General features: G+C 34.2%; 1 protein-coding gene across 1 annotated transcript; it reads right to left on the reverse strand.

Annotated features, from left to right (window-relative positions):
- Positions 1 to 15,483: 15,483 nt before the first annotated feature.
- Positions 15,484 to 16,356, reverse strand: LOC131027749 (uncharacterized). The gene has a single exon (XM_057957841.2). The coding sequence runs from the start codon at positions 16,326 to 16,328 to the stop codon at positions 15,675 to 15,677; it is 654 nt and encodes a 217-aa protein (XP_057813824.2). The 5' UTR covers positions 16,329 to 16,356; the 3' UTR covers positions 15,484 to 15,674.
- Positions 16,357 to 19,289: the final 2,933 nt, after the last annotated feature.

Here is a 19,289-nt window from a genome sequence, read left to right on the forward strand (position 1 = left end):
TATCAAAGCTACGGCCAAGTGGTGCTTTTTAAAAGCAAGGTTAATCTTCACACAAAATGGCTCTTTATTTAAAAGATATGTAATTAGAGTATTTTTTTGTTCGATTTTTTGTCGTTTTATAGCAATGGAGATGCAGATCATAAAGATTTAGCTACTAAAATTTGCACATGGAGTGTTATTTTGTGTGGAGATTAGTTGCGTCCCTTTTTTTAAGGTGATCAAAGCAACTAGGTTAAGGGGGCGACGTAAGGCCAATTAATTCCAAGAGTGTTAAAAAAATGTTATAAATTAACATTTCTCTTTTCATTTTTTAAGGGTTTTATATTATTCTTGAAAGTATTTTAACTATTCAATATGGGAGCACAAGTCATGGGTTGAAATTTCTTCGACTAAAAGTAAAAGATTAAGAGTATTTAGTCTACCAACATCACCTAAGGCATGATGATGATGTTGGGGCTTTGCATTTAACAAGACTTGATTCCTTGTGGACTCATTTAGAACCACTCAACTTTACTATCATACCAAGGCCCATTGATAGTGTTTTTTTATAGAAAAACACATTAAAACAATTATTCTTAATTCATTTGTGGCTTGGGTGAAACAAGAATACATAATGTACAAATAGATGTATATATAAATTAAATAAAACTTTATTTGTAGTCTTCTATCTACTAGTAATCGAATAAATTGCACTTGATGTATCAATGAGATCATGGGCCCTCAAGGATTCGAACCTAGGTTGCATGTTGTTCAAAACTCCAACACTAATCTTTCAATTTAGCCTCTAAGGACTTACCCTTACATTAACATGTTTTTTTTAAACTAATGATTATGTTTTTTAGGAATGATTTATAGTCTTTCTTAACAATGTTTTTGAGTAATTAGTTCATTTGAAATGGTAAAGAAAACACATCCTAATTTATAGTCTTTCTCAACAATATTTTTGAATAAATAGTTCATTTGAAGTGGTAGAGAAATCACACCCTTCAATCATTTTAGGAGTTTAATTTTTTTTGAATAAAGGGGTAAAAACTTTATTGAAATCCAAAACAGAACATTACAAAGCAATCAAGGAACCATAGGCCCCGAAAGGACTAAACAACAACCACATAAAATAGAAACGAACATCACTCCACACCATAGCCATCTATAGCCTCAGCTAAGATCCTCTCCAAATCCTAACAATACTCAGGAGAAAGTTGCCCCTACCTTTCAATCTTCCAATCACCAACATGCTTCGAAGCCCACTTAGCCAAGCAATCAACAACCCTACTCCACTCCCGCCAAATATGGACAAACAACACCTTCTCCATTAATGAGTTAATCTGCAAAATCTAGTGAACAACCATAACAAGTTGCCAATTAACATCCTTCGACTTCCGGTCATTCAATAGATTCACAATAACCTGTGAGTTAGATTCACAGATAACCTTGCGCCAGCCTAAAGTGTAAGCACACTCCATAGCATAGAGAATCACAAGGCCCTCCATCAAATTATTAGCCTGTTGCCCTTATCGATGGAAAAGAAGAAAACCGCAGCACCCAAACAGTCTCTACCAACCCCACCAATCCTAGCAGGGCCAGGATTGCCTCGAGAGGAATCATCAATATTGATCTTCAGGATATCATCTGGGGGAGGCAGCCATCTACCTATTATTTGAACCTTCTTTCTCCCACCTCTACCTCTTTTGACATAGGTTGAGGCAAGAGACGAGCCCTAAATACCCAATCTATCCAAAACTTTTGTATCCTCTCTATCAAGAGGAAATTTCACCTCACATTTGGCTTCCATCGTCTCTTGGATTATCCCAACAATTCTATGCCAAACCTATTGAACCAATAACCTTTCATTCTGAAAAATCCTATGATTCCGCTCCAACCAAATCTACCAAAGCATGAAGGTGGGCCCAATACACCAAACAATCTGAAGGAAAAAAGTCAAAGTAGGAGGCCTACCCAGACTATTCCAGAATTCCACTAGAGATGAAGCATGAACACACAAATGTTTCCATATGCCCCACCAATAGTGTCAGAGTTGCACAAAGAATGAACATCTGAAAAACAAGTGTAAAGATTCCTCTTCACCAACACCACACAAGACACAAATGGATGGGCCATGAAATCCATGCTTCTGAATATTGTCCCAAGTCAAACATCTATTCCAAGCTAAAATCCACACAAAACAATTACAATTTGGCCAAAAGAACTTATTCCACACATACTTCCACCAGCGAACCTCCCCTTCATTTAGCATGTGAGCCAACAACTTCTGATAACCACTGGCAATAGTAAAAAGACCCTTAGGATTCGAACACCAAGCAAGAATATCCTTATCCCTAAGAGAGTTGCAATGCCTACCACATAGGATATTATGAAGCGCAACACACTCCTCTTCCAACCCCTCAACAGGCCAATCACTTGGGGTCTTCCACCTAAGGGCTTTAAAATCACTCACCCTTGACCATCTAGCCTCAAGGAACCTTTGGCTAAGAGCCACAAGGTTGGGATACTGAGAAATAATGGGAGGAAAGTCGTCCCAAGAATCCGACCAAAAAAGGGCATCTGTCCCCCTCTTACATATCCAAAAAAGACCTTCCTTAATCAAAGCAACTTTGGCATGAAAGACATTCCCAAAACACTTATTTCAATGCTTAAGCTGGTACTTAACAAACTGTAATAGTTTGGCAAAGGTATACATACCAGTGCCAAAAGTTGGTCTCCCAATCTTCCACCAATCCGCTACGTAATCTTGTAAAAAAGGATCTCTTAACCACATAAGATGGAATTTGAATGGACGAGCTCGAGCCACCGACACTGAGGAAACTATCAACTTAATAGGCTAGTGGTCCAACCCATGCTAGTCTAAAATCTCAAAGTTGGTAGACCACCCACGACCAACCCAAAAACATGAAACCAAGAAGCAATCAAGTCTCTCAGTGATACAATTCTCCCTTGTCCTTCGCTTGTTCCAAGTAAATTGGCCATTATTGGGCTTGATATCTACAAAGTTCAAACTTGAGATGTTGTCACGAAATAGGAAAGCAAAAGGCTCCAATCTCGCAATACCACCTCATTTCTCAGCCAACTCAATAATAGCATTGAAATCCCTAGCCATAATCCATGGATGGAAAGAAACCTGGCTCCGGATAGCATTTATATGGGACCATAGAAGTTGCTTACCCCAAAAATCACTAGGCACATATATTAGATAGGGAATAGATTCTACTGTCTCAAGGCATGCCACAATCACTAATATAGAAGACCTAGAGGAGATCCACCAAAGAGATTGAATCTTCAAAGGGTTCCATAAACAAGCCACACCCCCAGCAATACCATGGGCTCCAATACACTGACATTCACCCCAACCCCACAGCTTTGGCACCAACCTATCCATAATTTCAACTGATATCTCAGTCTCCTATTAAAAAAGAACATCGGGATAATGAAATCTCACCAAATCATGAACAACTTTTTGTCAAGGGCCACTTTTCAAGCCCCATACATTCCACAAGATAAAAATCATTTTGGAGGATTAGAGAAGCGAGAGTCCAAGGTTTTAACTAAACCTGACTCAACCAAGGTCCCCCCCATCAACTTAATTTTATCTAAATTTTTCTTTCTTCCAACCTTGGAAGCTTTTTCAATGACTCCTTTTTTTCTGTTCTTTCCGAAGAATACCGAATGCTGGAGAAGCATTGCCTCCTTTAGCTGACTCTGGACCTACTTTCACAAGAGGGTGAGGGGATTCTCCCTCCACTGTTGTCACATTTTTCATAGTTCCCAGTAGCCACTAAACTAAGATCGGTGTCATATGCAAAGAACCATCCACCTATGAAGTTTGCACGCAACCTGGAATAGTGACTTCATGAACCACTTCCATCGCCCCTTTATCCATAACCATCATACCTAGGTTCACCTACTAGTTAAGATCATCTAAAATCTTAAATCGGTTAAAGGTATCATCCTCTTGTCTCTCCTTAAAGATCCTCTTTCGACCCCGATTCCTGTTACGTGCCTTCACTTGAGTAAAACCCTCACTACCTGTAGCCACACTAGGCATGGGAGCTTTTTCTTTGTCAACCCCATGGGGGTTACAGGGAGGGTGAGGTGGTTGACTCCAAAGGTTTAGACCTTGGACATCTTCTCTGTAAATGATCATATTCATGAAAAAGATGACAACAGAAAGCCAATATTTCATAGTCTAACTAGTGTATCCAAGAGTATGAAGCTGCAAAAATTTCCAAGGAATCTGGAAGAGGATTACTCAAATCAATTCCAACATAGATATATACAAATATCATTACCTTTCTATGCCAAGTTTGTTAAGAATCCCACTGGATTCCCCAACAACGAGGCAACATTGTGCATGATGTCATTGTGTCAACATTCTACTGGAAATCTCGAGAGTTGTGCCCACATTGGAAATCAATTCGGGAGCTCCTCTGAAGGGTTAAAACCAACATGCCAAGGTTTCATAAATAACCCACCCTGATTGTGGAAGTAAGGTCCACCTTCAAAAACTTTGTTGTGATCTGCCATACAATTGAAAACCACCATGAAGTAATTTTTTTCTAGCAGCATAATCTCCATTTCAGCCTCAGGAGACCAAGTCCATTGCAACCACGACTCCACAAACTGGAGTGAGACCCTCATTCCCATGAATTTGCAAAGCAAGGCGTGCTTTGAAAAATACTCAATATCTTCAACTATCGTCTCTGGCTGAATTGCCAAAACATGATGCTCCTTAGACCGCTCCAGACAACCATTGACCTTCAGGATTCAAGAACCTCCTAAAGGCACGAAACCTCCATTAGTTGCATCATTAATGAATAAATTATTATCGAAAACTCTATTCACTTGATTTGGGGTTGAAACCCCAACTGTAGCCCAAAAATCCATGGGAGCCTTAACTCCAGATGATTCCCTCAGAATCATACCCATGTGGACAAAAACCCTACCAATCCCAACACTAGGAAACCCACACCAGCCCTAAGACACGCGTCACAAAACCCAACCAGAAGCAAACAGAATGCAATAAGAAAAAATTTGAATCTGCAGTCACAAAAAGGAAAAAATGTCGACCCCAACCCCATCCAACTGTCGCTATCCACAACCTGCACACTTGAATCCGCCCTACCCCACACTCAACATGTGAACACGAACTAGAAAAACCCACGATTGGGCACATGCAAGATCGGTAGCCTTCTCACGTGGGTCGCAACCTGCACAAACCTAGGCTCCCTATCCTCGGTCCTCTGTCCAAAAACTATCCATTTTAGGAGTTTGATTGAATGAAATTAAGCAAAAAAATATATTCAAATCTAAATTAATAGGATTAGAATTAAATAGCTCAATAAACTGAAAAATGATTAAACAATCTTAGCTATTTTAATGAAATTAAATCAATGAATAGTGAGAATTTTGTTTTAGGGCAATGAATTATTAGATTTAGATAGCTAGTTATAGATATGCAATTTAGAACTTGTGATAAGATCTAGACTATAAGTTGTCCAATATTTGACACTTTCCCTTTGTGTGTCCTATTCCAATACACTTTTAGTCTTGGTTGAGTCTTTTCCATGTTATCTCCAACCAATATAATTTATTTTTATGCATCTATGTATGTGTCTAATATAAAGGTTGTGCAAAAAAACATGGCAAAGAACACTTATTATGTGCACTAATTTTTGGGAATTATTATAAAGTGAGATAAGTAAATGAATTTCACCCTATCTTTTTAACCTAGAGTATGAGCACGAGACTAAGACAAAATATTCTCTTGTAAATAAGATTTAAAATTTTATCACTTGAAATCAAATGAAAAACAACTAAATTGGACACGAGAAACTTTCTCGTCAATTAAAATTGGAAGCTAGCAAATAGACATACACAAAGATAGGATAAATGAATTACTTTTGACACCAATTAAGAATTTTTTTAATAACTACATGCAAAGTTATAACAATGTGTCAATATTTACATGTCTTATTTTAATTATTACATAATTATATGTCGGTCCAATGCTATTTGATGTAGTTCTTCTATGTTGGTTAGCGGAGTCTTTGTAAAGTTCCTTTATGATGGTTCAACACAATCCTTGTAATATGTGATATTTTGTAAAAAAAATAAAGCTTATTCCAATAAAAGATGTTTTAATGTGAACTTCAAATTAAAATTCATTATACTTTACTATAAAAAAACATAAGCATGCATAGCTTCCACCATGCCACAACTCATCATTCTCATTTCTTTAAATATCTCTTTCTAATTCCATTACTAAGAGTTATTTATAAAGAATTTTTTATACATAAAATTCAATGTGCCAATAGTTTCATTTCTTGTTCTAATTATTAGTTCTTGCTATTTGTTCGTGCCAAACAAGGATACTTATGCATTCATTGCATTCAATTTTTCAATTACCTCAACCAATCACATCAAAAAATTAAAAATTTTGAATGAAATTTCTATAATTTAAATTTTTATTTTATTTTACATGATTATATAAATATCATTTATCTTCTTTCTTATTTATTAAAAAATAATTTATTATTCATAATTCTATTTTTAAAACTTAAAAAATAAATTAAACATTATAACTGCTTTTAATAATTGATTTATTAAAAGTAATTATTAATCTTAAAATTCAATTTACAAATAACTACTCCTTCTATGCATATTCAAAATTAAAATTTTGTAGTATTTAGGCTCTTTTAGTTTATTTTTAAAGTTAAAAATATATTAAACATTATAAGTAATTTTAATAATTGACTTATTAAAAGTTGTTATTAATCTTAACATTAACTAATTTTTAAATTTACAATTTTCAACATTAAAAAAATTATAATACTAACTTAAGTTATATTAATTTATTTTTAAGACTTGAAAATAAAATATACATTATAATTATTTTTAACAATTGATTTATTAAAAATAATTATTAACCTTAAAATTCAATTTATGAGTAATTATTTTCTAAAAATATATTTTTCAACATTAAAAATTTATAATCTTATGTCAAACTTTATTAAAATATTGTAAACTTAAGATATTTATTTATTTATTTGATTTTACTTTTCAAATGATGATAATTTTACTTTATTATTTTTGAATATTTACTTATTCATCTTCGATTGTTCTTATGCAAATATCTACAATGTTGCTATTGGCAGGAACTTGACGCATTGCGTCTCTTGTTAAACATATTTTTAAGTGTGGATTTGTTTTTCAAATTCAAATCAATTTTATTCAATTTAAAGAATATATAAACACACTAACTACACCACCACATGGTTCAGCTCATATTTCTTGTTTCTTTCTATACCTCTTTGCATTTCATGCATAGGGTAATTTTTTAAGGGTTTTTATATAGATTAAATGTGTCAATGGTCTCATTTATTGCTTTATTATTAAATATGTCTTTAAGTGTGAATGTCTTTTAAATTTAAATTATTTCTAATTGGTATTAAAAATAAATAACATAAACATTATGAAAACATAATATAACATCAAAAAATTAAAAATATATTATAATGCAAATATAATGAGTAAGTGACCTCAAAGAATTGCTTACAAATTCATCCCTTCCGCATCTAATAGAAGATATTGCTATCAAATGTGATAGTGAATGAGTCCCACTATGTGACTTGATATGTGTCACTTGCTCCTTCAATCACCTAACCTATTATGGTAGTTGGGGTATCTATTTGTACATTTGTAATGTCCCAACTTCTCCAATAAAAGTACCTTTGATACGCTACCATGTGGCAATAATATCTACTAGCAAATTCATGCATCCTCCACCTCACGCTATATCTACTCTCTCACTCTACCAACCAAACCTCTCTTGTGCCAACTCATCCCTCTTTCACATATTCATATACTAATCCTACAACCACATATCTCACTCGTGTTGGATTCTGCTTCTCTCTACTCATTATTTCTCTAGACTCATTGAACTTTCTCTACTTTCAATGACTTCCTCACACAATGCCACTCACCTAGATTCCCCTGAAGCACATCCCTCTCCTATTGTAGGGTCTTCCTCTCTCTTTGCAAGTTGGCACTCTTCCATTAGGCAACCTATAACATAGTATCTACCCAACTCATTGGGTGAAATAAGCATGCAAAGCGTCATGCCTTGTAACAAGCCTCCTCAATCTCATTCACTTCCACCTCAAGAACGTAGATCATAGTAATAATTCTAGTAATTTTAAGATTGTAGGATTTTGTAGAAACCTAATCACACAAGCCTAGATCTAAGTGTATGAAGAAAAATACAATAGTTGCAAGCACTAAACACAAGCTATTCTAGAATGGAATAAATCGATAATCAAATTTAATCGATCATCAAAATAATGGGTAGATTAGCAGAAGTTAGCCCACCTAGATATATGACTCAAGGAGATGAAATTTATACTGATTATGAGTTTAGGTACCAATTTATGGATTTGATAATTCAATTTAACATAAGGTTGAGAGTTGAGCTAACAAACAATATATTATGATATTACTATTAGGATTCAATCGTGTAGTTTTTAAGTCAAACTCATTGACCCAGTTTCATGATCAGTGCTTCATGAGAACTAACTTCTCATGAGAATGATTGGAACACTTAGCACTCGTTTCATTTAGGTGATGATCATAGAGGTGAAACATTGAGCCTTCCCAGAGGTCACTCGTCTTAGTACTATTATGACTCAAGCATGCTTAACCATGGAGTTTCCCCCTAAGGTTAAGCCCACTTAGCTTGTTACCCCGTTTACAAAACCTTCAATAGGTGTTGTGCCTTATGAACCATTCATTATAGAAACCCTTTAGTTCATCAATTGATAAATAAAATATATTTTCCACGAGTCAAATTATGATATTACTATCAAGATTCAGTAATGTAGTTTTTGAGTCAAACTCATTTACCCATATTTCATGAGTAGCAATTCACAAGAACCCATCTCCCACAATAATGAATGGAACACTCTACACTCATTGCATCTAGGTGATGCTCGTAGAGGTGAAGAATCGAGCCTTCTCGAGAGGTTGTCCATCCCAATACTACTCCAAATCAAGCATGCTTAAACATGAACTTTCACAAGGCAAATCACTTGTTGAAGGTATTCTTGACCTCCTTCTCCCTTTTAGTTGAAGGTCTCATCTTTATTAAATATATCCTCTCTTTTAAGAGGTAGATATCTTTAGGAAAATATCTCTTCCTCCCTCGTAGATAGTGATGTGTCCTTGATAAGGATCCCTTTACACTCGTTGCAAGATCTCTCTTTTAAAACTATCTCTTCATTGCTTAAAGGATTGTGTCCTTTAATGGATCTTCTTATTAGCTTGAAACACGTGCATTTTTGTTGATGATATCTCCTTGGCATTGAGGATGTTTTATCCTTGATGTGGATCTATATCTTCCTTAAGATATCAACATGGCAATATGTTGACATCTTAAGAGGGGACATATAAGACCTCCTTGTTGTTTGTGTTTGGTATCAGTGCAACAATCATTTTCTAGACACGTTTTCAAATTTTCTGGAAAATATATATTTTTCTTTGTAATCTTTCATAGTGTGAGTCAACTATCATAATGCACCTTGCTAGACCTATTCAATTCTCCCTTCTCTACATGAATCACCCAACATAACACACCTTGTTAGCTAGTGGAAATTATGCCTCATGTATTGTCAACTGATGTACGTCCTTCTTCTTTCTATAAGCCCACTTGTGCCTCTTGCAATAAAATGTCAAGAATGGTATTAGTGGTTGAGACATTTTTGACATCAAGGTCTCTTCAACTAATTGACTCATAACCTTTTTGTTTTCTTTAGTACTAACGTTGTTTTCTTTGCATACATTTGAAGGTCATTTGCATGGATTGATATGATCTTATGTTTGGGGGCTTGATCATCCCTCAAACTTAGTGTCATCTTATCCCTAGCTTGTCTTGTTCTCAAATGCTCAATCTTTTTGTCTCTAATTTACTATGAGTATGAGTGTAAGTTCACACTCCAATTAAAGTGAGGGATAAATGTAGTGTCATAAATTGTAACCCCGCGTAATTCCACAACCCTTTTTGGGCCCTTTCTTTAGTGTGCCTCATTATAGGTCCTTTATGAGCCTTTTTTGTCCTTGTGTCATTCAAATTGTTGTCATATGCTCACAAGGTGACCTAATTGGATGTTGTGGACCTATGCACTCTACAACTACGTTTAGTTTACCTTGTTTTGGGTTGACTACGATGCCTAATACCATAGTCTTAGTGAACTAGGACACCTAGTGCTAGAGTCCCCTCAAAACAAGCCCAAAATCAAACATGTCAATGTGCTAGTTTCTGCCATTTGTGATCCAATCTCAATAAATTGATATGACTGTTAGAAGTCAAACTAAATGCAAAAAACCTTGAAAACCCAAAATAAAGGCATCATTTCCAATTCATCTCCTCATATTCATAATCCACAAGTTTCATTCGAGCACTTGATTCCTTCAAAAGTAGATCCGGGTACAAGGAACATCAAGCTACAACAATCCATCTTCAAGTGTGTCATGATGGATTTTGTTATGATTTATCATGTTATTACATCAACACTTGGAGGATTTATCCAAGGAGCATTTCATCACTGCCATTATCAATCTTGAGGTATAATCTTGTCAAATCAACATTTTAGTTTGGAGTTAGCTTATGTCCTACCAAGGGTAAACTCTCTTTACTAATCATTCATAGTTGTAGTGAAGGTTAATTCGTACCCAAAGTTTGACATAGGCAAGCCTTTATACAATGTAAAAGTTTTCCCATTTTTTCTACGTGCATGTTATAGATTTGATAGTGAAAAGTTGTATATTTGTATAGAGCAAACTAAGGCTCACAATTTTCTATTTTTGAACAACAAAAAGCCTTAGACTATGGCGCCTAGCTCCATATTTCTACCATTTTGACATGAAATTTGGAGGGAAGGTAGTTTGAAGGCTTCTAAGGCCGAATTTGACACATGTTTGCACCCAAACACTTGTCTGGACTATGCCACTTAGCTCCATAGTCTTCCTTCTTTAGGCCCAAACTTCAGACATAAGTTCCTCTCTACACCTCATTTCCAATTCTACACTTCTAAGTTGACTTCCAAATTCGTATATGTTTGTTTGTATTGATTATTGTCAATTTTGCATCTTTTTACCCAGATTTTATATTTGCATATCTAAATCATTATCCAATCATCAACATTCAAAAGGGAACAGTCAATCACAATGCTCAACTCTCATGTATACGATTGAAGTTGAGCCTAACTGGTTGTTCCCCGATGAAAGAGTTTGGAAATTATTCTTATTCTGCATTCTTAGGATAGAACCCCATTTTCACACATTTTAGTACCTAACATGGCCTATAGTCGAGACCCATCATTTCATATTTAAATCATTTGATTTTGTTCACGATTCTCCCTAAGTTGCACTTGAGGGGGGTGTTGTTGTGAATAGGGGTTTTTCCTATCCAGTCTCCCCTTTGTATTTTGATCAAGGTACATTATCTAACTAGTTCGTAGTTAAAACTTTTTCACACATGTTCACATGTTAAGTTTTTGTTATCACAAAAGCTTGCACCCTTGCTGAGCTATCAACTTAGCAAACTTGTGAAACATGGAAACAACCCCAAAGTGTGGGACCTTGCGCAAGGGGGTTGAATCTCTAGAAAAGGTCGACTTCCTTCTCAATCCAAGTGCAGGTGTTGAACCAACTCAACACTCCAAATCTTACTTCTAAACCTATCCTAACAACTTGCAGAGGAAAAGGGAAGAGATAAATGCTTAAAATGAAATGAGGTGATGTACCAAGATAAAGAGATGTTTCTCTCCCCACCCAAAATAGCACAAAGAATCAACTGAAATACCCAGGAGATGCACAAACTTCAATTGCATGAATGACCTCAATGCATGTATGGAGGTTAGAACTTGTTGAATGTCAAGAGGGGAGAAGGCTTCCCACAAGTCACACCCAGAAATAGGTACAACATATATGTGAAATAAATCCACAAACATGAACTTACAATGAAGGTAATAACACATACACATCATGCATAAGATGAAGTAAGACAAGAATGATGATTTTAATTCATTATAAGGCCAATGGCCAAACTTACAGTTGCAGAAGTACAAGTCTTCAAGAGAAGTGAAAGAGCATAGAATAGCTCAAGCCAGTAGGGAGAGAACCCTTTACAATGAGGCATAACAACGTTATATAGAAAAATGTTCGCATAAGAGAGACCATTGGTCAAGGAAGAGAAGCCTTGACCCTTGTGTGTGCATGGAATGTAGGGAAGTGCATGCACCTGACATTGTGTACATGCAAGCAACCTGGCCATACCCTGAAAATGCAATCTCAAGAAGAAAGGTACCTCTAGAAGGTGGATTGACTGACATTCCAAAGTCAGAGCATGCAGGCATGACATAAGTAACCACAAATAAGAGTGGCCTTGTACTTCTCTTGATGGAAATCCTACCAAAATCATTAAATGTGGCCATGTAGCTCCACAAAAGGTGTACAAGTCACTAGAGTTGTTGGAGCATTATGAGCCTTGAGTGTTGATCACACCATTTGGAAGTATTGCAAGCTGGAAGGAAGATAGGAGACTTCGGAAACACGAGCTCTTGAAGTTGGGAAGACTAAAGACTTTGGAAACACGGGTTCCCGAAGTTGGGAAGATGAAAGACTTTGAAAACACAAGTTCCCGAAGTTGGGAAGACATAGGCTTGGGATTTCAAAGTTCTGGGGTCAAAGACTTAGGAACTTGGGAACCTGGGGGTTCCAGAGTTTCGGGGTTGAGGAAAAGAAGACTTAGGAGCTTGGGAACCTGGGGATTCCAGAGTTCCAGGGTTAAGGAAGGGAAGACTTAGGAGCTTGGGAATTTGGAGGTTTTGGAGTTCCTAGGTTGAGGAAGAGAAGACTTAGGAACTTGGGAATCTGGGGGTTCCAGAGTTCCGGGGTTGAGGAAGAGAAGACTTAGGAACTTGGGAACTTGGGAGTTCTGGGGTTGAGGAGAACACTTCATACTTCATGATTCCACTGTTTTCTCTTTGATCAACTGAGGCAGTGCTAGTCCATAGAACATATCTATGATCGGTTCTCACTGATGGACCAAGGGTGTCATAAAATGACAACAATTACTTAGTGATATAGGAATCCTTCTATGTCTCTTATAGACATGAGATCTTATCCCCCATTCGTCACATGACATAGGATTAAGATACTTATCATCATTCTAGTCTATCTTATCTCTCAATGTTGCCTCTATAATAAAGGTCTCATGTTTTCATTTTGGGCTCATTGCATTGCATTGCATAGATTGCATATGCACATCATTGATCACATTTGATCTAATATATTAACACACATTATTGTAAATTTATGCTCTTGATTTTATCTCTTGTAGAACATTATTTTGTCTTTGGAGGTGATCTCAAGGGAGCTAAGTGATTCTTTGATTGACTGTAACATTCCTGAATAAAAATGATATGTGAATTGTAATTGCTAATAAGATCACGAGTATCATTTTGTTAAGGGACGCTATATAGACCCCTAGCATTCCAAGAAACCAAAATCATTTTTGGGGATTAGAAAAGTGAGCATCTAGTGTCTCTATGACACGACATTCTAACAGAGATTCCCCTATTATTCTCACTTTATCCTAATTTTTTCTCTCCTACCTCTTACACTCTTTTAGTTGCTCCCTTGTTGATGTTCTTTTGAAAGAGCTCTATAACAAGAGAAGCCTTCTGTTTACCATCTTCTTTTTGCTCTAATTCTCTCATGGGATTCAATTAGCTAACACAAATATTTATCCCTATGTGATTGTATGTGATAGGAATCGAAGGTTCACCACTTGTGTGCATCTCTAGAACCCCTTGTTGATTATCAGTTATCTCAAGAAGATTAGGCGAAAGAATTTCCCCTTCTTTCAAGGGCATTTACTTTTCTAAGGAGGGTCTTGGGGGATTGTTACTTGATTTTGGGAGATGTATATCTTGGTCGACCATTATAGTGTCGTGCTCTCCAAAGTCCCTATCCTCAAAACTTTTAAGAACAACAATTTTTCTCCAAGAAACCCCTTTAGAAATGCCTTTTTTCTCTCAATTAGAAGACTTCAACCTTGAGAAAGTTTTAAATGGAATAAATCTACTTGATTTTGGTACATTAGGTTGAGTCAAGGCCTTTACTTTAACTTTTAGATTTGTTACACATGCTTTAGGAGTAGGAAGAGGGGATTTAAGACCCATTTTTAAGCAACTCCTTTGTATATGACCATATTCATGACAAGCTTGACAGTGGAATGAAAGTGCTTCACAGTCAATTTGCAACATGGGAAAAATAGTAGTGATCCTACATAGCAACAAAGTGCACGACCTTAGGATGACCAAGATCATGCAAAAACATGCATGCAACCCCCTATCAAACGACTCATCGACATTGCCTCCTCTTTTGATCTTGGAGAATTTCACAATTTAGTGTGTTTGAGTTAGGGTAGTATTGGATGAGTGACCTCAAAATTCCAATGAATGCAATGATGGGCATTCATTCTTATAAATGATGGGAAAATAGGTTCGCGTGAATTGCTACTCATGAAATATGTGTCAATAAATTTTACTAGCAAACTTACACACTTGAATTTAATACAATATCATAAGTATCACAAACATATATCTTGAAACAACATAAACAATCAATCAATTGTTTGCTAATTTAAAAGTTAAATCTAGCTTTGAGTTTTTTAAATTGGTAGTGCACAAACAATTTTGGGAATATTAACATTTAGATCTAGGGATCTACAAAACAAGTTAACCCACATACAAAGCGTGGTAAAACTTAGGCATGCCAATTCCTACAAATTTGATAAAAAGTATATGTGAGAAAATCTTCAACTTTTTTACTTAAAAAATAAGAAAATTCCCACATAAAGTTTATAAAGTTTCTTTTTTTAAAAATACATAAAAGTTTAGAAGAAAACTCAATTTTTGAGTTATAAAAAATAATATGAAATAAGATGTCTTTTTGATCTTGGATAATATCATGAAGTGCCAATGTTTCAACTCTATTGAGTGTTATGTAGACCATTCATTTTTGTAGATCAGTGGTTTTCTTTCATCTTGATGATGGAACCTGACCCAAAACATTGATGCAAAACTTCTCAGACGTTGAATCCAAAAATATATTACAATTAATAGCCTGGACTGTGGAAATTTGATAAATTTGATGGAGAAATAAGTTTATCTAACCACTACTCATGAAATATAGATCAATAAATTTAGCTCCCAAACTACACTCTTGAATTCGATACAATATCATAAATCTTGCAAGCATATATCTGAAAACAACATAAACAATCAATTAATTGTTTGTTAATTCAAAAACAATTCCCAGAATATTTACATTTAATTTCAGGATTTACAAAACAAGCTAATCCACATATAACACAGTGGAAAAACTCAGCAGTCTATGTTGGGATAGCAATTGAAAAGAAGAAAAACAATTGTATTCTGATTTTAAATGAATTAATAAATACAATTGATGATGCATTCTGATCTATGCATAGACAAATCAAAAAAACTCAGAGATAACTTAATTTCTGAATTCCACTGTGATTGCATCCATGTTTCAGATCACACTCCATAATCCATCATCATGATAAAAGAGCTAAACTTTTAATTTTTCCTTCTCAATCTAAACAATTTGTAGCCCTTATGTTCCTCCACAATTGTTTCCAGCCTGGGCCGCCAAGCATGTGCTCTGCCTCTTACCAACTGCTGGTAATCCTTCTGCAACTCTGGAGTACTACACAGACCGGAACAAGAATCATCATCATCACCATCACCATCACCATCACCATCACCACCATCAGATTGTGAGCCCATTTTTCCATTTTCTAGAAGCTTTTGAATAAACTCTGGCATGATCTTGAGCTGAATGCGCCCATCTTCAGTCTTCTCTGCCTCAAATGGCTGCACAGAAATGGCAGAGGGAAATCTACTGCTAACAGGAGAAACTCTGGAAGCTTTTCCTGCTAAAGAGGCCAACCAGGAGGCAGATAAAACACTTCCCTTCATCGTCTCTGGTAACAGAAAATAGCTCTGCCCAGCTTCCAATTTCTCATCTGCAGACAAAACAGGGACTTTTTCTCCAATGTAGAATGAATCAGCTTGGGCCACAATGTTTTCTGGATATCTCTTCATTATCTCATTAGCAGTGATCTGGAGCTCCTGCAGACGCCTTTCCCGCCCATTTGAATCCAAAAGTCTGATTATTTTCATGTTCTTGCCTGCTGTAATGGGGAAAATGCACCACAGAGGATTTCCCATTGGGACACAGAGGAATTGTGAACTGCTAAATTTGTTCTGTTTTTTTTAAAAATTTGAAGGCTCGAAGAAGATATATAATTGGGAACTCACATTTGATTCAAAGACTGCTAAGGAAAGATTGAATTGTGGTCGGTGATTGCAACGGATCCTGTCTGGGTTGGATGTGTGCTGACTGATCTGGTTTGGTTTAGCGCATGTGCGGTTTATATCGTTGACATTTGATAATGTCAAACCGTTGAACTATCTTCCAGAGGATTTCAGGGGGTTGAAAACTTAGTTTGGTGGTATTGTGGAATTGGCGGTATTGTGGTATGGGTGGTATTTTCGTTGACCGTACAAGTGATGTCAGCATTTTTCGTTTAGCATCTCTCCTATGTATTTTCAACGGTAAAAGTCCGGTGATTTTTTTGTTTGGGGATTTATACGTTGGTTAAAGTAAGCCGGAATTTGACGGCCATTCCTCCTGTCACATGATTTTTTAATGTGGTTTAGTCATTACAATTTCTTTCATTTGAGGTTTTAAAAAAATTAGGTTAGAAAGGTGTATGTTGTGTAAAAAAAAAAGTACAATTATTAGCAAATGAAAAGAATTAAAAAGAATTTAACAAACAATGGTAATTTTAAAGTTTTTAATTATAGTTGTCTACAATTTAGTTTTAAAAAAACAAAGTACAATTGCAAACATAAATTTTATTGATAAATGAAAATAACTAGAATATAATGACCAACATAAATTTTATTAATAAATGAAAATAACTAGAACATAATGATGAACATAAATTTTATTGATAAATAAAAAAAAATTAAAAACAAAAATGTATGAACTACTAAGTATATGCTTATCTATGATAAATTAATAATATATACAAAAAATCTTAAATCTACTAAGTAGGTTTCTCAATTCATACCCAAAACTCTTGTTTATAATTAAAATATAAACTATGCTAAAAAATTATATTAAAATTATTTAGAAATTAGAAACAATTGTATCTTACCATTTCAATTATGACAAGTTTTTAGAAAGACAATCTTTTTAAAAATATTTTAACAAACAAATTGACTAAATTTCTATTTCACATAAGAAAATAGATACTATTTTAAAAAATTCATATTAAAATATGATAAAATTAGAAACAATTATATCCCACCATTTCAAAATATTCTAAATAAATTAATATTTTTCTAATAAAAATTTTAAAATAATGTATATCAATATTTTAAACTATTATACTATATAATATATATTATTTACTATAAATTTTTATGGTTTATTAATAATTTGAAGTGTCATATATACAGTTTTACAAAAAAATAGAATGTCAATGCATACAATCCAATAATTTTTTAAGTTGTCATACATGATTAAAAGTGAAAAAACAACCATATAGACTGCTAAATTCCAGACGTAGTTTAAAGTAATATAAGACTATCTCATATTTCATGTAAGAGACAAAATCTATTTTTAAGTTTATAAAGGGCTTAGAATAATGTTTTTAGGTTTACAAAGGGCCTATAGTATTAGGAGGTGCAATAATATAAGACTATCCCATATTTCATGTAGGAGACACAATTTGTTTTTGGGTTTACAAAGGGCAAGGGCTTATAGGCACTCCATGTAACAAGCACCTAGTTGTGGCACAATGTTGAACTATCTATTTTTTGGTTTATGTTGATATGGGACTATCCCCATACTCCATGTAGGAGAAACAATATATTTTTGGGTTTACAAAGGGTTTATAGAGATATGGGACTACCCCATAGTCCATGCAGGAGGCACCTAGTTGTGGCATACATATCCTAAAGGGCCTATAGTGATATGGGACGACCTCGGCTTATAGTGATATGAGACTACCCCATACTCCATCCAAGAGGCACCTAGTTGTGGCATACATATCCTAAAGGGCTTATAGTGATATGGGACGACCCAAGCTTATAGTGATATGAGACTACCCCATACTCCATCCAGAAGGCACCTAGTTGTGATATACATACCCTACTAGTAGAATATTTGAACTTGTGACCTCTCTTTCAAGAGTACAAGTTCTCCACCACGAAATTATGCAATTATGTTGTAATTATTAAGTAATAAATATATTAAATCAAAGAATTTTAATTTCTTTAATTTTTGGATGTGTATTATATCTATTTATTTCTTAGTCATAACCTTTTACACCATGATAAATTGTGGGTGTATTGATTGGGGGTATTTTTTTTAATATAGATAAATTTAAGTGTTTATTTATTTTAATAATATTAAATGCTAATTTAATATATTAATATTTTTTTAATATATAATATTATATTAATCTAATTTATTATTATGTATATTTGTGTTATATTCATTTAATTTATTGTCATGTGTCAATTTTTATCTTAGCTTACAATATGGTTGTACTAATTGGATAGATAATTTTCTTGAATATAAATAAATTTAATTGTTTATTCAATTTGAATCATAATTTAATACATAAATATATCGTATTTTAATATAATATTATATTCATCAATGAGTTGTGTATACTTAAATTATATGTATTTAATTTATTGTTATGTGGATACTTATTTTTAGTTAAGTATTTTAGATTAAATATAATCATTATTTTTAATCTTATTTTTAATTGTGTATCATCATTTTTTATGAGGTCGAGATGTTTAACCTATAGCGATGTAAAGAGTGGAGTGTATAATGCATATTTATAAAAATGATTTAAAGTAGACATTTACTTTTAAATGAGAAGATGTCAAAGTTTTAAAATAACTTTAATGTAAATAAAATAACTCTACTAAAGATATTAAATTTTAAAATATACACATTAAACAAAAAAATAAGTAAAATAAAATAACTCTTAATTAAATCAAAAAATATTTCTAACTTTTATAACCACAAATGAAAATATTAATACTCAATGGTAGTTTTTTAAAAATGGAATCAAAAGTTACATAAAATTGTAGAATATTTCC

The sequence above is a fragment of the Cryptomeria japonica genome, chromosome 10 (assembly GCF_030272615.1).
Source record: "Cryptomeria japonica chromosome 10, Sugi_1.0, whole genome shotgun sequence".
Classification (NCBI taxonomy): domain Eukaryota; kingdom Viridiplantae; phylum Streptophyta; class Pinopsida; order Cupressales; family Cupressaceae; genus Cryptomeria; species Cryptomeria japonica.